The sequence below is a fragment of the Pyrgilauda ruficollis genome, unplaced genomic scaffold (genome assembly GCF_017590135.1).
Source record: "Pyrgilauda ruficollis isolate IOZ18807 unplaced genomic scaffold, ASM1759013v1 scaffold48, whole genome shotgun sequence".
NCBI lineage: Eukaryota > Metazoa > Chordata > Aves > Passeriformes > Passeridae > Pyrgilauda > Pyrgilauda ruficollis.
Window position 1 is genome coordinate 226,922 of NW_024526377.1, and position 25,831 is coordinate 252,752.

The following is a 25,831-nucleotide window of genomic DNA, read 5'->3' on the forward strand; positions in this document are numbered from 1 at the left end:
GTTAAAAGCTACACAGCTCTGCCATGAGGATACTTTGCCTTCCCAAATATCCATGATGTTCTGGGAGCACATGGAGCAGCTGTAGGTGCCACATAGGTGGGACCCCTGCCCACATCGGTGCCCAGTAACCCCTGAGCTGGACCCCAAGCTTGCCTGGAAATCCCATTTTCTGCAATTTTTATAAGTTTGGGAAAGAGCTGCTAAAGGAATCCAGGAGCTCTGGCTGTGCCTCAGTGCTTTAAAGGCCATCCTGCCCCATGCCACTGATCACAGAATCCTGGAACGATTTGGGTTGGATGGGACTGTAAAGTTCATCCAGTGCCACCCCTGCCATGGGCAAGGACACCTTCCACTATCCCAGGATACCCCAAACCCTGTCCAACCTGGCCTTGGACTTCCAGGGATCCAAGGGCAGCCACAGCTTCTCTGAGCACGGTGTGCCAGAGTCCCACCACCTTCCCAGGGAAAAAATTCCTTCCCAATAGCGCATCTAACCCTGCCCTCTGGTGTTGTCCTGTTGCTCCAGACCCTTGTGCAGAGTCATTCTCCTGGAGCCCATTTAGGCACCTCTCACCTGCCACTGGTGGTAACTCACCTGAATTCAGTTCCCATCCACTTCAGGGGGGCAGATTTCTGTTTCTTCCAGCATGCCGCTGTTGGTAGGTGCAACTTACTGTCTTCCTCTCCTGCTAGGAAACGTTCCTGCCCATGACAACACCAGGAAAAAGAAACCCAGCAAAACTACCAAGAAACTACCTGGAGCACAAAGACCTCGGATTTCAGACTTGACACTCAGAGACATTCATATCATTTATTAAGAGTTGAGCTTTGACATTTTACTTGGGATTTTTCCAGAGTCCACTAGATCCTATTGGATATAGGGTTTTGTTTTGTTGGTGTTTTTTAATATCTATTGTGACAGAAATATGCCATATTTCTAACTTCTAAAATATTTCTAGTATTTTTTACAGGTTTTCAGTTTTGCATTCCCTCTCACGCAAAGCCTCTTCAGACACAGAATCCCACCTCACAGGGCTCCAGGGCTCCCTGTTTTAACTTGTATTCCCTCTGCCTCGTCAGGGATAACGGAGCTGTTCCCTGCACATTCCCAGTGCGGGATCTGTATGCGCCTTCACAAAGCCCTGGGTCCGTCTTCCAGGAGAGTCAGTTTAAAGAGTCAGACTTTGTGCAGCATTTCCGATTGCCTCTAGATTATTTTTGTAGCTCTGGGGAGCTGCAGCCCCGCTGCGACCCCTGGGCTGCTCCGAGCTCCCTCTGCACTGGGTTGCAGCCCTGATGTGTGATCACAGTAGGGTTTTGTGGTGTAGCCTATGCACACATCTGAATAGTTCACTAGATTTAAGGAATACTGGAAGTTGCTTCAAGTATCTTATACTGTGAATTTTAGAGCTTTAAGAGGATGTGATAGCATCTCTCCCTCTTCCCGTGTGTCTCTGCCGAGTGCTCCCCACCTGTTTGTGTTTTCTAGATGCCATTAAATTAAAAAGCCCTTAGAAGTGTGTGTTTAAGGTGTTTGGACTCGGGATGCTGTTAAGGTAGGCTTGTGCAGCATTCACAGGAACTGAGCTTTTCGATGTCATAGTTTTTCACTTGTTTGTGTTCATGATTTTTAAATTAGGGAGGGGTTTTTGGTTTTTTTTTTGTAAGTCATGGGTTGGGTTTTTTTCCTCCCCTCACAGTGCTATTTAAAGCTGATCATGTTACCCATTTCCCAGAGGGTGTATCCTACTATCATTTAATTTAAACTCCTTTAGACAATCCTTCCTAGGCCTGCAAGTTGTATTTGGAGAGGCTGAACAAGGAATTTTAGGAGGTGTCAGGTGTTGCTGGTTGTGATAGAGCCAAACCACATGGGAAGTGTTGACATTCCCTCTTCCACACTGGCCTGCGGGTCTCGATTTGGCTTCATGACCCCCTTGCTGGAATGAAATATCAGGGTGATTGTCTGAATCTTGAGGCTGAGCTTACAGACCTCCAGGGCCATCTCCAGCACAGAGGGGATGATGCAAAAACATTATTTCAGGGGCTGGATGTGCTCCCACTGCTGCTGTCTAAGCTTCATGGGAATGTTCTTGCCTGGTTTGTCCTTCCACCATTTAAATTCAAGAAGCAGAAAACCAACCAAGCTCTGTAAAGAGTCTGCCCAGACACTTGTGAACACTTTTTTTTTTTTTTTTTTTTCCATGTATAAATATACATATATATATATATAGTGTGGCACAGTTGTAGCTGAGGGCAGGAAGCGCTCTGCTCCTCAGGTGAGGATGCAAAAAAATGGCAATAAAGAGAAAAGCTCTCCAGTTTTAAATTTGAATCTTGTATTTCAGAAGTCACTGGATTTAGCTCAGGCTGCAACCTCCACTGTTCAGCTGCAACCAGCCCTGGAACTGCGCTGGGGCTGGTGCAACTTCTCAGCTTCAGGTGCAATTTTAATTAAGCTGTCAGTATTGATTGGAGACTCTGCTGGAGCTGCTGGATTTTGGCTCTCTTTGAGCCTTGCTGGCCCTGGGTCCTGGGAAGAAGACTGGCCGTGCTGGCAGCTGCCTCTGGGCTGCTCTGCTTCCCTCCCAGGACACTCTGGGGATTTAGGGAGTCCTGGGCTATAGTGCAGAGATTAAGTCTTCCTGTCCATGTCTGAAAAGCCCTTTCCTTCCTTATTCCACCACGCAGGCCTTGGAAGAGGCCTGTGTCTCTGCTGTCCTCAGCTTAGTTGGGTAATGCTTGCCTTAAACACCCATCATGCTGAGCACCCTCTGTCACTGTGCTTTTTCTGGGAATTGAGTTCTTTGCCGCTCAGTCCTTCCCTCTCACTTGCAACAGATCCCTGAGGAGTGAAGGGGCACGTGCAGCAATGGCTGAGAGGATTTCTGGGCTTTACCTGGCAGAGCCAGTGTGATAAATTAAGTTTGTCCATAGCACTTAAAGGCACTTGGCTGTCAGGAGAATTGAGGGGAATGTGGTCCGTGGGTGTTCCCTTGGGGTGTCCCATGCCCTGAGCACAATGAGTGGGACAAAACACCCCAAGCAGGGGATTTCTGGGGTGAGGAACCTGCTGGCAGGAGAGGTGGTTCCTTTCCAAAAGGATGTGCTCACTGTCGCTGCAGATGTCCCTTGTTAAAGGGCCTGTAGACTAGAACAACTCGATTTTTATTTTTTCCTTGGATTTTGGGTGGCTGTTTCCAGGTTGTCCATTTTCACACTTCTCCCTGCTCAGTTCTTGCTTCTCCTAGAGTAATTCAAACAAGTCATGGCCTCATGTGCCCTTTGCCATCACCTGCTGTCTGACGTCAGGAGTTTCTAGCCCCGCTCCTGCCAACACGGTGCCCGAGCCCAGGAGCTGGACAGGAGCCTGGGAAGAAGATACAAGTTAAAAGCAGAAGAAGCTTTTCTCACCCTCAGCCAAGGCCATGGTGGGGCTGCCCACTCCCCTTCCACCTCTGGTGGGATTTAAAATCCTTGGCTCTGAGCGTGCTGTGTCAGCTCTAGGGGACAAACCAGCTAAGTAAGGTCTATTTATATGAATGTTCCCAGCTCTTCCCACTCCACAAATTCACCCAGAGACTGTCTTGATTGTATAATATGCATTATATGGAAGCTATTTATATATGAATGAATGTTTTTATGGAAAGGAAGGCAAGGAGCTCTTGTTCTTCTCCATTAAACTGGAATGGCAGCTCTGGTTGCCCAATAGCAATCCCTGACCAACAGAGATGTGTTAGCAAAGGACTGACTGATTTCTGGTTTTAATAAACTGTGGTTTACTGATTTTCCTAATTGTACAATTACCTTAAGAGGTGGTAGCGTCCCAGCCTTAGAGATGAAACTTGTAAAAAACAAAAAAAAAATAAATGATTTTGTTGAGAAGATGAAGGAGCTTTGTAAAAAAATTTTTAAGGCAATTGTGAATTGTCTAGGTTAGGCATTTACAACTCTTTATAAAAATAGGAACTTTTAAAATTGGCAAAACTTTCTAGGTCAACTAGTGATGGGAGCTGTTATTTTGGATTTTCATAGTGAATCAAAGGGAAAGTTGCCATAGTGTTTAGGCAGACCTAAGTGTTCAGTATTGCTTCTTGTATTGCATTTTTCAATAAACCTTCAAACAAAACTCTCCCTGGCACTGAATTCTCTTCTTCCTCCTCACCTTCCTCCAGGTTTCTCTCCTTAGCCTGGCTTTGTGGTGACTTGGTTTTACCAGCCTAAACCAAAGCCTCCAAATGTAGCTACAATAGTGCCAAAGCTCTCCCAGCCCTGGGCCATCATTTCCCTGGGTTCTTGGTGCCTTCAGACCCTTTAAACAGTTCCCATTGTGGTTACATGTGGAACCAAAGCCCCCAGAAAGGCCAGAAGCAATTCCCAGAGTTCAAGTTTGCCCCAAAGAAGCATCACTTGATATAAAACCATCCTTTGAGCTATGGAATTTGTGGTGAGCCCATGAGAGACGTGTGCTCAGCCGCTGCTGCCCAAGTGAGTGTGACTCAACTGGAGTGGGGGGAAATGTCAAATCCATCTATATTTTGGTCCTATCTAATTTTTTTTTCTGGCTTACAGCAGCTTTAGGAGGGACAAAAATAAGGCACAAAAAGCTGACAGGGCATCTTGGCTGCAGGCCTGACAGAGAACAAGAGCCAGAGGCCCAGTTAGGGCAGCTGGAGACTGGAAATTGGCTGGGAAGAGCTTCCCCGGGGGCAGGGGCAGCCCAGGGGCTGGCTGTGGTACCTCCCTGTGCCTTGGTTTCCCTAGCAGGCAGAAAGAGAAGGGTGGCACATGGCATGTCCTGCTAAAAGCTCTGAATTCTCATTGCTCCCACACAGCCATCACCACTTCCACCCTGACCCTGGACAGGTTGCTTTCAAGTACTAAATCTCAGTGTCCTGTAAAGCCAGAATTACCAAGGAGGCTCAGAACCTGACCCTGGAGAGTTGGGAAGCTGCCACCACTGGAGCTGCTTTCCCGTAAGTGTCACAGCAGCATGACTCACTCACAGCTCTGTGGCAGAGCCAGGTCCTGTCATCTCCCAGGCTCCTGCCCTCCCCAGCCTGGCAGGGCCATGCTGAAAACAGCCCTGTCCTGGGGAGCTGAGGTTGGGGAGGTCCCAGCATCTTCAGACAATGCACTGGTGTGAGGGGTTGTGGCTGGGTACGAACCACATCCCCAAAAACCTCGTGTCTGCAGACAACCAACCAATAAATGGCTTCATCCCTTTGCTTACCTTCACTTTGGGATGTCAGTCCCCTGCTCAATGGCATCACCTGCTCCCACTTTTGGCTCTATTGAGCATCACCTGGGGAGCAGCTCCAAGCTCTTGTCAAGCTCCTGTGGGTCCCAGTCTGTCCCACAGCTACCAGCTCCAACAATATGGGATTGTGCTGGACTGCACCAGTGTGTCCTGGCAGAAACACCATCATCAGCCTTGGGACTTCCACAGGGAGGGGACATGGGGCTGATGGCTCCCAAGGGACTTCTGGCACATCCCTGTCCTGGACACTGCAGGGACATCAGTGGCACCAGGGATATGGTCCCACATTGCCCATCCACCCAAACCATGGTGCTTTGCTGGGCAGGAGTGTTGCCATCGCCAGTGAAGGAACACCCCAGCACCGGTGGCACTGGAACCCCCATCCAAAATGTCCAGGGGAAAAGTGTCCTCAGCTTATTTCCCCAGTGTTTGTGCACAGGGACAGCAAACACCCACCTCGATGCTGAGCAGTCTGGGGCCATCCCAGGAGACTGGAAAGGCTTTTCCTCAAAGCTCCCCAAAGCCCCTCTGGGTAAGTGTCCCAAGCGCAGGGTGCCTTTATCCACCTCACAGCCAGAGGAGGAGGGGGTGTGGTAATGTTGCCTGTGGCATTTTGCCTTGCTACAAGCTAGGGAAAATGTTAGGCAAACAAATACCATGGCAATCCAGATGCAAATAAATAAAACCCCAACCCCTTGTTCCAGCTGCGCAGGAGGCAGCAGCTCCCGACGGGCCAAGTCTGCACTCCTGGGTGGCCCCACACCCATCCCAGCCCCAGATCCCACACCAAAGGCAATGACTCTGTCTTGGAGGTCCCAATCTTTGGGAAGAAGCCACAAAAGTCGCTTTCCTTCATCACCCATCCCTGGTCCTTCCTCATGTCTCCATCCCAGAACTCAACCTGCAGAAGCAGCTGTCACATCAGGAGGAGAAAGTTCCCATTAAATCACCAGTTTATTACAGCCCAGACTATTTTTAGGCTGTTCCTCCCGGTTTTTGGGCTCAGCAGCCAGTTGTGTTCCTGGAGGATCAGGGCTGCTCTCAGGGCTCCTGAGGGAATTGCTGTGGGAGCCAGGCAGCAGCGGGGTGACTCCATCCCTTCCTGCTGGGAGAGCCCAGGGTCTGAGACAAATGGGATTGAAAGGGAGGAATTATGTTGTCAATGGGCCAGGCTGGACATGCTGAGCTCAGCTCTGAGCTCTATCAATCACTGGAGAAAATGAAGCACAAAAGAATGGCCAAAACCAGGTGGGGAATTACCTCAGGTCCTGCAGCAGCTGCGTCAATGGCCTTGGATTCATCCCTGCTCCGTCCTCAATCACCCAAGGAAGCACCAGCACAGATTCCTGCAGGTTCATGGGCATCTTTTGCTTTTTGCCCCCAGCATAGGCTCCAAGACACAGCCCCAGAGATTTGGGCTCCAGCCCCATGCCGGTGCTCAGCTGTCAGGACACGTCACACAGATGCTGACAACACTGAGGGAACTCTGGGTTTTAACCCAGGACCAGCCCCAGGGCAATCCATCCCACATTGCTCAGCCCATTTCTACAGTAGGATTAATGTGCAGAGCCTTGGATGCCAGAGAACCTACACAGGACGCCCCCAAACCCACAGAAAAAGCAATTAAAAATAATTAAGCAACTTCTCCCAACCCCACCCCAGCTCCAGACCTGTTCCAGCTCCCCTGGGTACTGGGAAGCACTAGGATGGGTGCCTTCGGCTCAGTGCTGGCTCATTAATGCAGAGAAGCATTTTGTATCACACTCTTGCCCTTCTTTAAAATAAAACAACAGAAATCAGCCCCCTGCGAAAAGGGCCAGGGTGTTACAGACCTGGGGAACACGCCTGCACTCATCACACCGCTCCCCCAGCACAGGTCACACCGACCCCCACGCGTCATCTTCCCCACACCTCGGCAGGAGATTTATGGCTGGGATCACTCACTCCTGGCTGTACTGCAAGTACACACTGGGAGCAGGGCCCTCGCCTTCTCACAGACCTTAAATCTTAAGGAAGGGCACTCTGGCCAAGCAGATTCATGGCTGTGACCTACCCCACTGCAGGGAGAGGAGGAGGAGGCAGAGGAAGGAGAAAGAGCTGCAAACCAGCCAAGGGCTGAGAAGTATCAGGGAGTGATTGTCCCCAGCTGTGGTTGTTGTGCTCCCTGGGGACAGAGGTGTCCCAGCAGCAAATCTGGAGACCTGCTGGCACTACTGGGGTGTCCCCAGGCGTGAGAGACCCCCTCACAGCCACCAGCGGGGTCTGCACCTCCCGAGGGCACATCTCCCACACACAGCCTGTGGCAGTGGTTCCCTCAATCCATTTTCCCTATTTTATCCATTTTTGGCCCAAACTAAGCTGTCCTGTAGCCATGCACCAGCTGAGAGGTCTCTTGGTGCTGGGGGATAACTGCAATTGCCCTTGGTCTCTCCAGCCTCCATCCTCTGGTCCAAGGGTCCCCCAGGGTCAGTCGTCATCAACATGGACACATTGGTGTTGGGAACAATCCCCCAACTTTCTCTGCTGATGTTTATGATTAAACACCCCTTCTGTTGGTAGGAATGTTTTCCTGCAGTGGCCACCTCCTGGGGTGGGATACCCTGGGGGGTGATGAAGCTGGGTATTTAGTCCATAGTGTATGCAGCCTGTTCCTGAGCAGGACAGAAGGCACCACCAAGCACTGCCCTTCACAGGCTGGGCTGTGTGGCATCTCCAGGGCTCCCAGGATTGTTCCACTTCACAACTCTGCAGCCAAGCAGTCAATGGAGGGATCCATCCAGGGTGTACATTTTTACTTCCTCTTTTGATTTCTGTTTCTAACCCAGCCTCACCTTGCCCAGTTAATTCCCAGAACACTGTGAGGACAGCATACATGGCATCCATCCACTGAAACCAGCACTGCTAATATCCCACAAATACTCTGGGAACAGTGTGCACAGACAGAGCTGAAGGTGAGCGATGCACAGATGCTGCTCTTCCCTGGAGAAGGCACAGGGCTTCTCACCCTGCCAGATTAATTAATCAAGCTGCTTTGCATTTTGAAATTATCCCTGTGTGACTCAGAAATGCCTCCCCTGGAGGATGCTGCTGAGCTGGGAAGGAGGATGGGGCAGCAGGAGGATGGGGCAAGAGGATGATGCTGGTGCAGGCACATGGTCCAGGCAGGTTGCCCTGCAAATCCAGCCATTTCCCACAGTTAGACTGAGCCTCAGCTGAAAATGAATGGGAAAAAATAAAACAAACACCCCCAGTAGCTTCTCATGCAGCTCCTTGTGGCATTTTGGGCTTCAATTTCTTGCTGCCAGTTCCCAAAGCATGGCCCAGGACCTGGCATTAGCTCTGGCTGCAGATGGTTAAGCTGAAGGGAAAAGTTATTTTCGGACAAAAACAACCTTCTGGCACTTCTCAATCCTGCTCCAGGGCAGACCCCAATGGTGACTTTTTCTTGTTGCTGTTTATTGCAATGAATCAGTGCCTAAATACTGTTGAGATTAAGTAGCCAAATAAATAGCTGAGCTTGGGCTGGTATCACTCCCAGAGAATCCTTTGGGATGCAGCTGGGCCCAAACCACAGCTGTCGGTCCCACCTCTGGTCCCTGCATGGGGGAAGCTGTACCCAAGCTCTCTGGGAGGGCTGGCATTGGAAACAGAGACAACTTCTCCCTGTAAAGTAGAACCCCCTGCCATCAAAGCACTGTGGGGGCTGCTTTTTGGGAGAAGAGGGGGCTGGGGTAGAAAAGGCAATTTCCAAATTATTTTACTGGGATGTTTTGATCTGGAGAAGGACGTTGTTCCCAAAGTTTGCAAGGTCTGACACTTTGTGCTCAAGACCAGAGAAGGAGAAGCAGAGACAGAAATAAAACACCTCCCCCCCCCAGACATTTCATACACATAAAAGAGATTTCAGCTATCCCAACAGACCCTGGTTTTGGGAAGGTAAAAGGCAAAGATCCCATCTAGGCTGCCACAGCCATTTTGAAGCCTCCCAAGCTGCTGGAGAGCAGAGCTGTGCTAGTCTCATCTCTCCAATCCATACATCCACATGCCCTGGCATCCTGGGGCTCCTCCTGCCCGAGAGAGCTGGAGGGAGTAAGCAGGGATGGGATGAACCCCCAGCTCCCTTTTCTCCAGGAATCTACCCCAGTGCTGAGGCTGCCTCTCTGGCCTCATCCCATACAGTTCCTGCGCTGCATCCAACAGGCATCAAGTATCAGAACAGCACCAAAAGGACCTGGTCTACCTTTCTGTCCCTTCACATCCTTCCTCCCACCACCTGCATCCTCCATCCCACCAAAAACCAGCACAAACTCAGATCCACTGAGAGGCTCTCAGAATTGCTGCACCCCAAGTGGGCAGCAGCACCTTGCTTGCAACTCCTTGGGCACCTTTTTTACATCCCTTCTCTCCATAAAAATCCCAAACCTTGCACTTATCACCTCATCCTGTGAATGTTGAGCAACTGATTATGGAGCATCCCTTCTCCAGTGGAGTCTGGGTGGGGGCACAAGGTCTCACAGACCCTCTGGCCAGACTGCCGCAGGCACTGCCCCTCCCAGCATCCCACAGGCAAGAGGAGGAGGAGGCAAGGCATGACCACATGGCATCCAGATAATATTTAATAGCCCCGTTGGGCCTACGTGCTCTGGCCAAGCAAATTTTTTGGTGGGTTGAGGCTGGACAAGGGGACACCACCCCCCAAAGCATCTCCCCACCCCAACCCTGCTGAGATAAAGTATTGTGGGGGCTGGTGGGGTTTCACCCGCCCCCATGTCCCTATCCCACAATTTGTGTGGGGTCTCAAAGCAAGGACTCCTCTGGAAAAGCCACCAGGAGAAGGTCTTGTAAGGCCAAGGGCATCTACCCGGAAGGACATCCCACCTAGGCGAGTCCTTGCCCAGGAGCGGAGGGTCAGGACCTTCCTCTTGGCATTGGCTTAAAAATGCCACTCCCAAACCCCTCCTGGATGTGGGGTTTTGGGGTTGCTGGGGGCCAAGATGAGGGACTGGGATGTTACAGTCCCCAAAGGTGCTGGGGACATCAGACCTGCGTGCCCTGCTCCATCCCCACCACCCAGGAGCTGGGCAGGGGCTCGCCCTGGCTTGGGGGCTCACTGGGCTCCAGCAGCTGGTCCAGGGACTCGCCAGTGCTTTCCAGTTTGGCGTAGCCCACAAGGCTGACGTGGTCCAGCCGGGGCCAGCTCCGGTTCTTACGGTCCTTGATGGGGGCCACCAGCAACACCCCCGGCCGGCCAAGGTCCAGGGATTTGGAGTGTCCTGGGGCGTGGAGGTGCACATCGGGGCTGAGCTCCACCAGCGGCTCCACGCTGGGACAGCTGTCATCCACGCTGATGACAACGTGGCCACCACCACCATCACCATCCTGGCCGCAGGGTGCGGTGCCGTCACCAATGGAAAGCGGAGCTCGGGAGAGCTGTGATGTTTTGGGGGGATGCTCAGCAGGGTCCCTCTCTGCCCTCCCGCCAGCCCCCCGTGCTGCCCCGTCCAGCAAGCAGTTGTTGAGCTTGATGATGGGCAGTGTCAAGGCTCCCACGGCCGAGGACAGGAGGGACTCGGCTCCAGCGCGGCACGGGAGGCTCAGGTTGACCTCGGTGGAGCGGAGACTGTGAAGAGAGGTCGCGGGGGAAGCTGCCGGGTGCTGCAGGAACTCGGCCATGGCCTGGAGCCGGTTGGGGCCGTAGCAGTCGGACCACTTGCTGCCAGGGCTGGGGCAGGGCTGACAGGACAGGTCCACCTGGTAACAGCCCTCCACGCACTCAGCATTGGCCTTGGGGAAGGGCTGGCTGTCCCTGTGCTGGCAGTGCCCGTCCTCGGGGCTGGTCCCCTTGGGCAGCCCCACTGTCAGGCTGTAGAGCCCCTTCTGCATCAGCTGCCGGGTCTCCATGTCCCTGTTCTCGTACAGCATCGTGTTGGCGCAGATGAAGATAAAGAGCCCAATGCCCATGATGACGGGGCCGATCAGCTTCAGCTTCTCGCTGTGGGGCATGTGGTGCCCGGCTGCCGCCTCCCTTCTGGTGTCCCCCACCACACTGGTGTTCCCCGTGCCGGCCCCAGTGCCCCCATGTCCCCGGTGGGGCCAGTAGCCCACCACAGCAATGGTCATGCCCACCAGGACCACCGAGATGCCCACCATGACGAAGGCCCCCGCGGGTGAGCGCATGCGGAGCTGCCCTTTCAGCGGGGGCTCCGTCGGGGACTTGCGCCGCAGGCGGCGGCCCTGGCGCCGCGGGGGGACGGGGGGCACCGGCACCTTGGGCCCTCCGTGCTCCGGTTCCCGCATAGGCCCGTTGGATTCGGCGCTCTCTGCAGTCATCGTCTCTGGCTCAGCCACAATTCCTGCACAATGGGAGGAGAAAAAGGTGAGCAGGCATCACTGGGGGTCCCTGTGCCTGGGATGCTGGAGCATGGGCACCACAGGGACACTGGGAGCACGGGGATGCCAGGAGCACCAGGACACCGAGCCCACAGGTTACACCAGGCAGGGACAAGCAGCTCTGCTCTGCCCGATTGCTCCCCTCTTTCTCAAGTCACTTCTCTCTCTCCCCACTCAGGAGTGAAGGGCTGAGGCATCTCTTCCAAACACACTCCCAAAGCCCCCAAACTCATCCCTCTAAACGCCTGAGCTGCGCAGGAAGCGAGGACAGCTGGGACCCTGCTGTGCCACACCCAGCACGGAGCCATCGCTGGCATCACAGCCTAAGGGACCTGTCGTGGGTCACCCCAGTCCTGCGACACCTGCAGAAGGTGCCACTGCCAGTCTGCCACTACAGCAGTGAGGGAAGGAGCTGTTTATTTGTCTGCTGGGGAAACTGAGGCACCTGGAACTCAAACGAAAGGTCTGGCAAGCCACACCACCCAGAGCCTGTGAGTGATGATCCAAGCAGGACCTAAAAACCTAAACCAGTATCAAGCCACTCATCAGACAGCAGGACCCATCAATCCATGGAGAATTTAAGCTAAAAGACGTGTTTTTCCCGATTTTCTGCTGTCTCCTATTTCCTCTGACCTGCTCAGTGCACCCCAGGATCCTGCCTTCACACACACCAACATAAAACATAAAACTCCACATCTACACAGTGTGTCATTTTATCCAGAACTTTATTTCCTAGATGCGCAAAAAGGTGTGGAAGCTGCTGCCCAACACAGTAGGTGACCAATCTGGTAAGAAGCATCAGCTGGGCTGGCACCATTGTGCCTGGGATAAGTGGAACCCTGGGAAGCTAAAACAGGCCTTGTACAAGTCCCAGACCAAGAACATCTTTTAAAAATATAAATAACCTCATGCTGACAGGAATCTGTGTTCTCGCAGCATGGTGCTGCCATGGCTGGCAGTGGGGCTGGGGCAGGACAGGGTGTCCATGCACTCTCCTGTGTCTCCCAGCACTGCCAGCATGGAAATGCTGCCCAGGCCATTCCCAGAAGAACATCCTGGAGGGGATGTGAGCAGGGAGAGCTGCAGGGTGGCCCCCAGCCAAGGGATGCTGTGGGAGGGGGGCTTAGCACCCCACTGCATCTTAAACTGTCAAGAAAAGCATTTGGACAACACAGTCATAGATATTCAGCAAATCAAATCCAGAAACTAAACCCAAGGAGAGCCCTTCAGGAGGACAGGGGTGACCACTCCAATTTCACTCCCCAAGATGAATGAAGTATGGAGAGCCAGTGACCAGCATCCAAACAGCAGAAAAATACTACTTTTTTTTTCCCCCAGTTAATCATCTTAAGGTGTTATTAGCATCAGAGGGAAGGAATTAAAGATATGAGATCCAGGATGACAGCTTGTTCCTGGCACAAGGCTGTCAAGCTGTGACAACTCAAGTAAGGGAGATTTAAAGGGAAAAAAAAATAAAGTCCCAGACAAACCAGACCAAACCACAGGCCACTGCTGAGAGGGGTATTAAGGTTTTCTGAAAAATAATTTGATAATCCCACATGGCAAAGGGAGAAACACAACAAACGCACGGTAATGTTCATCCTGAAAAATGAGGCTTTAAATATTTTGGTACTAAAGGAAAACTACTGGACACTTGAACACATCCCAAAGACTGTGGGTTTTTTGCCTCCAAATGCTCTGATTAAGTTTATGTCTCAATTTTCTCTAATTGCCATCTTAGCTTCAAACTTTCTTAATTTTTATAGCAAACCCTTTAAATGCCTTGCTGACTACTTAGGGATTAAGAAGAGAATGACCCTCTACATTGCAAGAGAAAGCTCTTGGACACTGATTGGGGAGAACACGACCCCCACAGCTCACAACCCCAAACTCACACTGAACACACACCAGGCACCTCCTGTTTTATTCTGGAGCCTCAGCTGTGCCTCTTTAACACCAGTTCCTCTAACCTCCCTAATCCCCACTGTGGAATCAAGACCAGTGTCCACAGGGATGAGGAGCATCCCTGGTATCCCACCTGTGGGGACAAAGAGCTTCGCTGGGGTTCTGCCTGTGAGGACCATGAGCACCTCCCAAATTCTGCCTGTGAGGACCACACATCCCCTGGATCCCATTCAGGACAATGCCTTGGGTCTAGGTGATGTTCACCTGGGTTGCACCAGGCTGCTCTTGCCACACTTTTGCTCTGGATACAGTCTGGATTCATCTCAGGCTGCTTGGGAACGGGTACAGGAGGATGAGAGGCGCCCACCCACCCCACGTGCACAGGGTCCAGACCACACTGGGGCTGAAACAATCCCCTTCCCACCTTGTCTCCTTTTCTCTGGGAACAGGGACAGAGGTGCTGGCAGGAGGGACAAGGCAGATGCCACCAATCTGGCTGCAGGCAGGGAATCCCCTCTGCAGCCCCGGCCACTATTCCTGCCCAGAGTGCCTCTCCCTTACGTGCCCACTGCCGTGTTGTGAACTCGGAGCGCTTCCTTGCTCATTGCTGGGGCTGGCTGTTCCCAGAGTTCAAACCCATTATTTTTATTAATAGAATCCCCAAGGTTATATAACCCTTTAGAAAAAATAAATTAAAAAAACACAAAACCCAGCACTGCCATTCCCTCCTGCACCCTGCAGCCGCTGACACTCCCGCGAACGGATGAATCCCACGTTAGAGCAGCGGCATCAGACACAGCTCTAGGAACAGGGCTCGGGGACAGCCTGGTCCCATGCTGGGGACAGGCAGTGGCTCGGCATTCCTGGCCATCTCCGTCCAGCCCGGAGGCATTTGTGGCTCACCAGGACCAGCTCTGAGGTTTCCATTCCCGGTGGGAAGGAATAACAGTATGGAATGACAGTATGGAACTGTAAATGTCATTCTGGAGCGGGATGAGCACTGCTCTGCTGCCAGGTTAAGCTCCCAACCCCTGCAATAAGCCTGACACTAAAATAAACCCAAATATTTCTCTAATCCCTCCCATCACAAAGGCACATTGCTGACTCCACCCTCCCACCTCAATCCTCCCTGGCCGCCTTCGCAGATTGATTCTCCTAAAATTTGACACTAAATCCCAATGCATCTGACAGCAGCAGAGCTGGGTGGTGGTGAAGCAGAATTTGGGAAGGATCTCTCCTGCAGGCAGATCCTCACATCCCCTGGGTGTCCCTGGGATGCTCTGCCCCTACCATGACCACAATGCCAGCTTGAATTTCCAGCATCAAAGGCTATCAAAAAGCAGAAATGGCCTCCAAATCTCCCTCTGGCTAAGGGAAGAGAGGCTGTAACGGTGTCTGGAAGTGCCACTCCAGTCCTGTGCCACAGGAGGTGCCACCCAGCTCAGTGATGGGCTGGAGATGCAGAAATGCCATATGGAAAAGGGCCAAGTGCAGGCAGCTCTGAGGGCCTTCTCCTCGCAGGTTTATCCCTCTTGCCAGTTATCCTTCCAGGAGCTTTTTCTTTTCCTTGGCTCACACCTGGAAAGGGCTTCACTGCAGGACAGCATCGACCACACAGAAGGGAATCCAGCATCTCCCTAGGGACAGTGTTCCCATTGCTGCCATGCCCCATGCCAGGCTGTGCTGCCCAACCATGGGGCATGATCCCATTCTGCACCAGGATCCCACCCTGGATGCAGGATCCTGTGGGTCCTGTGCAGGGCATCACCCCGGGAGCTGGCACAGGAACAGCCCTGCCTGGCTGTAATGAACACCCAAAAAATGCCCAATAAACAGAAACCACCTCTGTTTCCTTTTTCTTTTCCTAAAGTACTATGACTTTAAAGATGCTCTCCTGATTTTGGGAATAAACTGGTTTTGCAATTCACTGCTGAATCAGCCAGCAAAACCTGCAGTGTGTCTAAAGGCCACAGTGATGGGTGAGACCCCAAATCAGCAAGCACAGCCCAGCCCCCTCTGCCTCATCCAAGCCCTGGGGAGCCTATGACATCCAAGCCCATGGTGGCTGAGCTCCCCCAAATCCCTCTCCACAAGGAAAGGGGACCCAGACAGACAAGACCCTCTGGGTATGAGGCTGTGTCGAGCTGCTGGAGCCCCCCTGGTTCTCCCACCCACAGGGAAGGTACGGAGAATGGGAATGACAGTCTGCACTGAGACGTGTTGCTTAAAAATAACTCCTTTTCAGCCCAACCTCCAACGCCGCCTCCAGCACGGGGCAGGAGGCGACCACAGGAGCAGTACCCAGGCATCAGCTCCTTCCCCATCCCACCTCCCATCCTGGCTGCAGGAGACCAAAGCCAAGGCCAGGAGGGGAGCAGCAGTGATCCCAGTGCACTGTGCATCCCTCACGCTGGATACTCGGGTGGTCTGAGCCCTCGTATCCCCACCTGTGCAGTGCCTCCTCCTTCCCTAGTTCTCTGGGTTCACTTCAAGTTCCCCTCCTTGGCTACACATAAAGGTCTCCAAAGAGAGGGAACAGGAGAAAAATCTGCCAGATGTTTCTGGGGGTTTCCCAGCTGGAGCAAACCCTGTCACCACCCCAGCATCCACTAGCAGCTCCCAGTCCAGAGCCTCCCCTGGGTTCATTCCCAAGGAATAAAACCTCCCTGTGTGAACCTGACACAAGTGTTCCCAATGCAGTGACAAAATCTGGTGGCTCCAGCTTCAGCTGGGGGCACCCATTAATCAACCATAATTAATTAAGTTCCTTCACAGAAACTTCCACATAAACTCAGTAACACTAATTACCACAGCAGGGGAAGGATTATCCCCTTCCCAGTGGGAATCACCTTCTGGTCCTGGACTGGGAGTCTCACTGGGATTGTGACAGATTTTCACCTTTGCTGCAGCACAGAAGATTCCAGGACTGACCACCCAAAGGTCAGAAGTGCCCCTCATTCCCCTCTCCGCAGCACAAAGCCATCAGTTTTCCCAGGTGAAAGATGGGATGGAGGAGGGGCTAACACCAAACCACCTCCACCAAGCACCTTTCAGCAGGGGCATCACCCCCACACCTGGCCTGGGGTGTGGAGAAGCATCGTGCCTGCTTCCCATCATCAGGTCACATGTCCAGACAGCAGTCAGGAGCCACCAGGGCCACCACTGTCACTTGGAATGTGATCCAGAGAAAGATGGTGCTGGGGTGATCTGGGGGCACACGGGTCTCTCCTTCTGCTTTCCACCCTGTGCTTGACCCCAGGGGAGAGGGTCCTGATGGGCAAATGGGACGTGAGGAGTGAGAGCCACCAATACCACCAGCAGCTCCAGCTCCATTCACCTCGACTTCCCCAAACTTCTCCCTGCTCCTAAAAAATGGGGCCATGCTCTCAACGCCTCTCTAACCCTCAGGCAAAAGAAAGTGTGTGGAAACATCCCACTGATTACTAATTATCAGAGCCTGCCTTACCCAGATTTGCTCTGCTAATTAGACTAATCTCCACGGCTGGGAAATGAGCTGCAGTCACCCATGGTGAGGAGCTCACGCAACTTGGATATTGCTTAACTCTGACATGTCAGACCCCTGCAATGGGAGCGGGATTGTAATTCCCAGCTGCTTCTGACAGCCCATTGTTTAAGGAGACAATGAAAATCCACAAATCTGGTGTTTCTCCCTCAAGCCAGTGCTGAAATCAGGACATCTGCATTGCCCAACTTTTTTGATAGGAACCAGATGCAAATAATTAATAAATTCAAATTCAAGATAATGCAGATATGTAAATTTAAATGGAGAGAGCTCTTTGCTCACTTGGAGGAGGGGGAGGAGTGAGGGGCTCAGGGGGATTTCCTGGGAGAATTCCTGCATCTGGAAAGTAGTGTGGGGTGGCAGGGCACCCTGGGATGCAGGCTGTGGCCAACCACCTTGCAAATCCTTGCAGCCAAGAGAAAAGGAAGGAGAGTAAAAGAAAAATCCATGGGCTGAGATTTCCAGGGAATTGGGACCAAACTCTTGCTGAATTTGGCACCTTCCCTGCTGCTTTTTTGAAAAATCCCTGCCAGCATGGAGGGAGGGGACGGGATGGAAGGATGGAGTCCAGAGGCTGCCTCCCTGCTCCCAGGCATGGCCCGAGTTATCCAGGGGGTACAGACACACAGACTCACATCTCCCACTCCGCAGGCCCACATCTCACTTGGCCTGCAAGCAATGAAGTTCCCAGCTGTATTCCCAGCTGGTATCACTCTTAACTCCCAGCTTTTTAACCCCCATCTCCCCTACTCTTTATCCTGCAAAAGACATATCTTGCTGATTTCATGAGCAAGGATCCAAACCCACCTAGAGGTGAGACAGAGCCGCGGTCGCTGACCCCTCCATGCCATAAAACTCAGCCCCTTGTGCACACAGGCCCTCCTGATCCCAAACTCCGTGATCTACTGGGATAATTTCCACCCCCTTCTCTCTAGTGTCTCCATCAAACCCTGCGTGGGGATGAGCTGCGGGGCCACTCCCCACCCCAATCCTCTGTCAGGAGCCTCGGGAATTGCAAAAAGTGCTAGGACTGGGCAGTTCTACTCAGCTGCCGGGTTTTGGCTGTGTGAAGATGTGTGTGCCTCTGTGTGGGCTTGCACAGGAGCGTGCATGCACAGCTGGTTGTGCAAGCGAGTGTGTAAGTGTGGTGTGTCCGTGTGCGTGTCACGGTGTCCCTGCGTGTGCTCAGTGTCTGTGGGAGCAGATTTGTATCTGTGGGTGCCTGGTGCCCCCCAGTCCGCAGTGCCTGCGGGTACCGGGTGTCTGTCCACGGGTGCCCGGGGGTGCTGAGTGCCCGGCGCGCATCCCGCCCGGGCTCTGTGTGCCCGAGGTGGATGTGGATGTGCACGGCCGGTGCCGCCTGTCCGGGTCCGGGTCCGTGTCCCCCCGCCGTCCCCCCGTCCCCGCACTCACCGGCGGCCGCCGAGCCGTGCGCCTCCCGCCGGGGCCGGGGCCGGTGCCCCGGGGGCAGCGGGAGCTGGGGTCCGCCGCCTCGGCCGGGGCCATGGAGCGGCAGGAGGCAGCGGGGTGTTGGGATCCCGGCTCCCCGCTCGCCGCCGCCGGGACGTCTGGGCGCGGGCGGGGGGGCGGCGGGTTCCGCCCGGCCCCGGGTCCCGCCCCGGCCCCGCGGGGGGCGGAGCGCGGCGGGGTCGGGCGGGGGGGACGCGGACGGGACGGGACGGGACCCCCCCGTGCCCCTCCCGGGGCTCCGCTGGGGCCGGCGGCCGCTTCCCGGGCGTGGGAAAGTTGCGATCGCGGTGCGGGATCGATGGGGTTTGGGATTTTCCTGGCTCCGAGCGGGGCCGGCAGCGGCGGGGGATGGAAGGGGCCGGGCTGGGATCCTTCCTCCGCCCCGCTCCCGGGTCCCCTCGCCCAGCGGCGACCCCAGGCCCTCCCGCAGGATGGGCCCTGCCTCGTCTGGGGATGCTCCAGTGGAAGGTGTTCCTGCCCACGCCAGGGGGAGGGATGAAACTGGATGGTCTTTAAGGACCCTTCCCACCAGACTATTCCATGATTCTCTGATCCTATGAAATACTCAGAGCTCAGAGACCCTTCTCCACCCCACCACAAAGCCCCCCCAGCCTGCGGTGCGCCAGAAGATCCCGGTTCCTCAAGCCAGGCCGGCCTGCGCTGGGACTGGGGCTGCAGTGGATCGCCCCGTTCAGCGCAGGGAGTTCAGCAGTTGGGATGAAGCATTATCCCACGTCAATCCTGGCAGTTGGAGGCGTTTGCTGCAGCCCCCCCGCTCCGCACGACGGTGCTAATGCAGGTTCCAGAGGCACTTTCTCCTCCAGGCAGGCACAGTGCAAGGACCCTCTGCAAGGAGCTGCTCAGAGTGCAGGGCTTTGTTTCCCCTCCTCTGAATTTGCCAAAGACACAGCAGATCTCTCTGTCAACCCCAGGGATTATGGCACAGCACCCCCATTCCTGCATCCTCATCCCTCATCTTCATCCCCACATGCTCATCCCCTCATCCCCATTTCCTCCTCCCCGTGCTCCCATCTCCATCCTCACAGGGCAATGAACAGAATCCCACAGCTGTAACTAGGGTCACATCCTGACACGCCAAAACTGCCAATCCAAGCCTTCACCAGCACATTTCCAGCCCAGCACCACACCCCAACACTCCAGTAAGTGCTGTGGGGACTCCATCTCACCCAGAGCCTCAGATGTTCTGCAGGCAGAGGCTCTTTCTCAGCCTTTAGTTAAAAATGTGCCAAGGTCACATTCCCCAGATCCCTGATCTCCCTAGGAAGCCACAAAACAACTCAGCAATTCCCTGTGTAACTTTGCCACTGACACCCCACAGCCCAGAAGCAGATCCAGGATCCAGCTGAATGTCTCTATGGCAAGGAGCACTTCCTGGGAAAGCTTTTTAGGGATAAAGCTTAAAAATGAGGTGCAGGACACCAGGTTCCTCACTTGTCTCTGGCAGGGAGCATCATCCAGAGGGTTGATGATGAGGGAAATTAATCCCCAGTTCTGGGGGAATGCTGCACAGGGTCGATTCTTTGTTTTCTTGCCAGGTTCAGTTAAAGCAACTTCTGTGAATCTTTGGAGTTTCTCAAGGGAAGAGATTATGGTTGTGGGTCCAAGGTGCCAGCTGCATTGCTGGAGTGGAGCAATGCCTCACTCATCCAAACCTTCCAGACAAAGAACACCACTGCCCAGGGAAGAATGGGATTTGACTTTGGCTTTTCATGCTGTTCAAGCAACATATTCAAAGTCTCCCTTTGCCACCACTGGAACCCATCTGGGTACCCCATGATCCAGAAGAAATTAGTGCTTTTGAGCAAAATTTGATTTCTATTCAGAGGCTGTACCTGTGCCAGGCAGTGCTGGCCAAAGAGCCAGAGAGGGAAGTGGTGGGAGCTCAGTGCTGGCAGCTTTTGGAGCAGGGCTTGGTGGTTTGGCAGCACGGGCAGGGCACGGGGCAGGCAGCATGGGGCTGGCAGAAGCCACCGTGCTCCAGTAGTGCCCCTCCCTGCACAGGCTCTGTCTCCACAGCAGTTTTTCAGTTGCAGGTCACCAGGGACGCACTGAGTGCGCTGGTCTCCCCAGGAGTCAACTGTTAATGTGGGGAGAGATGCTGGAGGCAGGACTGGGGGAGAGGGAAGCTGCCTGTGGTTCCCTGGGGTTAAAGTTGGGTTGTGCAGGGCAGGAAGAGCTCAGCTCTGGTAATCCTGGCAAAACCTTCTCTGCTCTCTGCTGCTTCAGCTGGAGACTGAATCTGGGCAGGAGGGACCATGTGGATGGAGGAAGGAGGACCAGGCAGGGAGTGATCACAGCCAGGATCTGAGAGCAGAGAGAAGGAATGTTGTTATGGAGAGGCTGAAAGCTCGGGGTGGGGATGACTCATGCTGGAGAACATACAGCTGTTGGAGCGGGATTTGGCACGCTCGCGGGGCTGAGGAGCCTCCCCCATTACAGAGAGGGGAAAGAGGAGCCTCCGTGATGGCTCTGACCTGACAGAGGCAGCTGTTGACCTGTGCTGGAGGTGACAGGCAGAGAATGCAGCCTGCTAAAGAGGGGTCATGGCCTGGAGAGGTATTTCGGGCAGCAGAGAGTGCTCAGCAGTGAGATCCCCTCTGGCTGAGGGATGTGTATCCTGAGTGCTGGGGCTCCTCTGCTGTCTGCCTCGGGGAAGGAGAGTCAGAGCAGTGGGGCTGGGATGGGGCTGGAGAGGTCAGCTGTGAAGGACAAAGCATGAAGCAGACATACCCACCTTACCTAGTGACAGGGGAACCAAGGTATGGAGCAGAGATATGCTCTCTGTGGGCTCCTTGGCCCATGGTCATGGTCTCCTCGTGCTGGGAGAGGTGGATGTGGGGCCTGGAAGTGATTTCTGCCTGAGGAGTCAGACCACCATTCCTCCTGGGCTGCTGGCAGCTGATGGTTGTAGGGTACCAGAGCTTCCATCCAACTTCCATCCAGCAGAAGATGCTGCAGCAGCTTCCCCAGCATTCACAAGGCTGCCACAGGGCTCAGGGGGAAAAACAGTTCCCCATCCACTGGAGCCAGGGCAGGCAGAGAAGGAGATTTGGGCAAGGCGTTAGGAGCAGAAGGGTGAGCCAGCACCTTCCCAAAGTCACTTTCAGAGAGATGATTTTTGTACAATGCCTGGAAATAACCACAGCACCAGATTCCTGGTCCCGTGGGCTAATAGCTCCATAGGCTGCTTCAGAGGTGGCCCCATTACTGGGGTAAATGAAACAACTGTAAATACAAACAGCCCTGTAATTAATCACACTCTGTAAATGTGAAGTCATTATCTGTATGTCCCTGGAAAAGTAATTATCTCCAGCTTTTCAATAAAAACTTGGAAAAGCCTAAAGAGTTGAGTTCTGGAAATGTCATCCATCTCCATGTAGAAGAAAAGCTGCATATTTTCACATATTAATGCAAGTTAATAGAATGTACAAAATAAGTGAGATTTAATATGTCTCCAAAGCTGTAAGTTAAATGCCTCTTCTCCTCCCAGGGATTTATGAAAGTGTTTTGCAAACTTTTCCAGTATTGGACGCATCCTGTGGTGCTGTGTTTAATTTTCTAGGCAGTGGACATAAGATGGGATCTGATTTACAGATCTGTCCTCCACTGCCACGTAAAGCAATCCTTCCTTGCCTGACCGGGCTCACGGGTGCAGAGCTCTGTGTAAGGAATTCCTCTTTCCAAACAACCAAACCCAAATGTTTTCCAGTTGAAGGGAACATCAAGTCGACCACTTCAAGCCAAAACACATCTCTGTGAAGTTTTATGCAACTGAAAGTCCACAGAAACACATCCATGCTTGACTGAAAGTATTTGGGAAGATGGCATTGCCTGCTGCATTTACATTCCTGATGCTCTAGCAGCCACTTGGGGAGAGGAAGAGCAAGAGGAGGAGGAGGAAAAGGAGGAGGAGGAGCAGGAAGCGAGAGGCTGCAGACCTGGGGGCAGCACTTGCCAGGAACTACCGGGCCATTGCATTTCCAGCTTGGACCGTGCAGTGTTAGCACAGGCTGAGGAGGAGACCTGCACTAAAGTGTGTTTAATGTCACCCTGTGTCTCTAACACACACTGTGAGCAGAGAGCTGCAGGGAAGGCGCTCGATCTTGTGTACACATACCCAGCACCCAGTGGGTGGCTCAGGCTGGGGTGAGTGCACCCAGAATGAATTTTAAGCAGCCAGAAGCATTCAGGAGAGGGGCTTTTGCTCTGGAGTAGCTGCATCTGGTCATCACTTGCTTTTATTGGTCACACAAAGGATCAAGATCCACATCCTGATGGGAAGAGTGGACTGTCTCTAAGGATTATTCCAAAATGCACCAAAAGGCTCATCCTTCTATCTCTTCACCAGCTTTCTGAGAGTTTCTTGCATCAAAGTGTTTTGGTTTGTCATTTCAGTTATCTTCTAAATTACTCAGCATTAGTGCTTGCTAATGTTGAAGTAAGAGAAATAAAAGCTGAAGTACTTCAGCTAAAGCTGGGATGAGATATTTTACAGAAATGCAATATTCTGAGATTGCCTTTTCATTTCAAAATGAGCCATAATATTTCCAGCTCCACATGCCTCTTGGGGAGGGGAGGAAATTTGGATTTTCAACCCTTTCTTGCTTTGCCAGAGCAGGCAAGGAAAGATTTGAGACAGGCTGGGCTCTCACTGGCAGCGGCTGTGTGAAACCCTGGTGGCTTGGGGCAGAGGTTGAGGGATCTTCCTGATGTCTCATCCTACAGGAGAAATCCCATGGGAACCCAATGAATCCATCAGGGCCAAATTTGAACAGTCACCAAGGGAAATGCGTTTTAGACCCTGTTTAATCAAATGGCTGAACTTATCACTGCAGGAGCTCAAGAGAAGTTCAGAAGTTCCCCTGAACACTGCAGTTGAGGGGAAAGAGCTTCGTCAGCTAACAAACGTGGTCGATGGGATGACGGGATGACATCTGCACTGCAGAAGCCCTCAAGGCATTGTTGCTCTGAAGGGATGATGCACACCAGGGAAGCATTTTCTTCCATCCATCCCTGATCCATGCCAAGATCCACATCTGAAAACCCTCCCATTCCTTTTTCCCTCCCTCATTAAATCACACCGTCATTAGCACCAGGCCTTCATTAGCAGCTTTCAGGGGGAAGGTGCTGTGCCCTGAAGGAGACATGAAACCACAGGTTCTGGAAGTGTCTCTGCTCCTTGTTCCCACAGTGGGACATGGAACCATCCTGTACCAAAAGCCCCTTCCCAAAACACTTCAATATCTGCTTTGGTGGTGCAGGAGCTGAGCATCCCCAGTCCATCACACAAGGAAAACTGCACGACTCGGGTACTTGAGCACCCATAAGACAAAAATGCCCCTTTGTCTGCCTCAATTCACAGGCTCACGACACATCTTGGCTCAGGACATTAAATGGCTGTTATTGGCAATTCAGATACCTGAGCCCAGTGTTGCCAAAATACAGCAAATATCCTCACTGAAATGGTGTCTCTTGCTGTGCCTGAGCACCAGGTCTTCCAGCAGCCTTAGAGAAGGCTCTGCTTCTGCTACCAAGCTGCTAAAGGATTAGTAAAGCAAAAAAGACCAAACCCAAAGCAGAATAAAAAAAATTACCAGTGCAATATCCACAGCCTTTTCTTGTGCTTTAAAGTTGGCTACGGAGGTCAGACAGGAGCAGGAGGAGCCTGTGCAGTGCCTCAGCACTAACACATTTATCTGCTCCTCAGCCCATCCGCTGCATCTCAGCATCTCTGGAACTTATTGCATTTATCCATGTCCCTGTTTCAAATAGCATCCAGGGAGCTGAGACCTCGGGAGGGGAGAGGATTTGGGCAAGATCCCCTGGAAAGGGAGGTGAGCCCAATCTCAGCCACAAAGCTTTCCTGTTTGGAATATTCTGTTTCACCCCAGGATACAAACTCATCCTCTGCAGCCCTTTCCTTGACAGATTTGCATCCCCCCACCCACACCACCTCACAGACATGGAGCCACTGCACACAAGAGCTTCTCCCACTTTCTGGAGCATAGGAGGATGCAGAATGCTCCCCCACACCTCACAGCAGGGCAGCCCCGAGGCTTTAGGGGATCTCAGCCCTAGAACACCAGAACACCAGCACGACCCCCACAAATCCTTCCTCCCCTGCTCCCCAGGGACACCAGCCTAGAAGCAGGGCTGGAGCTGCGCCCTGGTTGTGTTTGGGGTGATATTGACAAAATTAACCCGATGGGTTTGGAGCTGTGGGACCCAAAAGGCAGGAACATCCAGGCATTAAGTGGCAACTCTCGAGGAACTCATTTCTCTCTGATCAGCTCAGACACGGGGTTTGTCTTGGGCAAATTATTTTCTCTCTCCTGGGAAGGTCCTGGAAACCCCTTGGCTGCTCAGTGGTTGAGATGTGGCAACCTCATCAAAAGACATGGGGCTTATATAGGGCTGGGATTCATCCAAAGGACACATTTCCACCCAGAGGGCACTTTCCTACCCAAAGCAAGCTGGAGCAGAGCCATATAGTGCAGTCAGGAGCAGCTGGGAGGAAGGCTGTGGAGAGCTTCCACAATTTCATCTTTGCGATTTCTTCTCCAAAGTGAGAAGGTCAAGAGGAAGAAGAAACGGAGAGGGGACATTTGCAGGCATCCTTCTCCTTCCCTGCTGGAAAGTTCAGATGTTGAGGATGGGAACGCACCACACCAGTGATTTCCAGGAAATTATTTGGGCTGCAACATCTCACTGTGCTTGACCTTCCCAGGTCACTGAGAGGCTCCATAGGCAGAGTAAGAAGAGCTATTAACGCTAATGGGTGGGAAGTGGCCATGAATAAATCAGCAGCATCTTTCCAGCCATCAAAGCTTGAAACTCTCTCATATGGAGAGAAGAGCAGATGGGAGGAAGGGTGATGCATGTTTGGTTTATGACAGGCGTTATCAGATGATGTTACCTACCAACCCAAGAGACTTGGCCCCACAGATCCCCACCCAGCTGCCATTGGGGGGTTTTGGACCTCACCCCCTCAGCCCTGAGCAGAAATCCCCTCCCAAAGCCACAACTGAGCATCACGGAGCAAAGCCTTTCCCTTTGGAACAGCTCTGGGCTGGATCTGTGCAGGGGTTTCACACTTTCCTGCCCTTTCGATGCCACAAATGAGAGATAAGATGAGAAGAAGCACCACCAGCCCAATACCTCCCTGTAACCAGACACATCCTTCTACCTCCAGCCATCCAGCCTGGCCCCAGTAATCCCAAATCCCAGGCATTAGACATTTAATCTTACATTTTATCATGTCT

At 52.9% G+C, this 25,831-nt stretch overlaps 2 protein-coding genes across 37 annotated transcripts in view; one reads left to right on the forward strand and one right to left on the reverse strand.

Annotated features, from left to right (window-relative positions):
- The window catches only part of EPB41 (erythrocyte membrane protein band 4.1), a 95,037-nt gene extending 90,908 nt beyond the window's left edge, over positions 1–4,129 (forward strand). For all 36 annotated transcript variants that reach the window (XM_041479188.1, XM_041479177.1, XM_041479180.1 and 33 more), the window contains one exon: positions 694–4,129. Coding sequence is in view for 1 of the 36 variants with exons in the window: in XM_041479180.1 (XP_041335114.1) it covers positions 694–789 (96 nt within the window). In the remaining 35 variants the exon portion in view is untranslated. The remainder of the gene's footprint in view (positions 1–693) is intronic.
- Positions 3,842–18,645, reverse strand: TMEM200B (transmembrane protein 200B). Its single transcript, XM_041479225.1, has 2 exons — positions 18,492–18,645; positions 3,842–11,613 (listed from the first exon to the last, which is right to left on the reverse strand). The coding sequence occupies exon 2, from the start codon at positions 11,588–11,590 to the stop codon at positions 10,298–10,300; it is 1,293 nt and encodes a 430-aa protein (XP_041335159.1). The 5' UTR covers positions 11,591–11,613; positions 18,492–18,645; the 3' UTR covers positions 3,842–10,297.
- Positions 18,646–25,831: the final 7,186 nt, after the last annotated feature.

Coding starts and splice junctions, on each gene's coding strand:
- TMEM200B (XM_041479225.1), bottom strand. CDS start 11,590: ATGACTGCAGAGAGCGCCGAATCCAACGGGCCTATGCGGGAACCGGAG.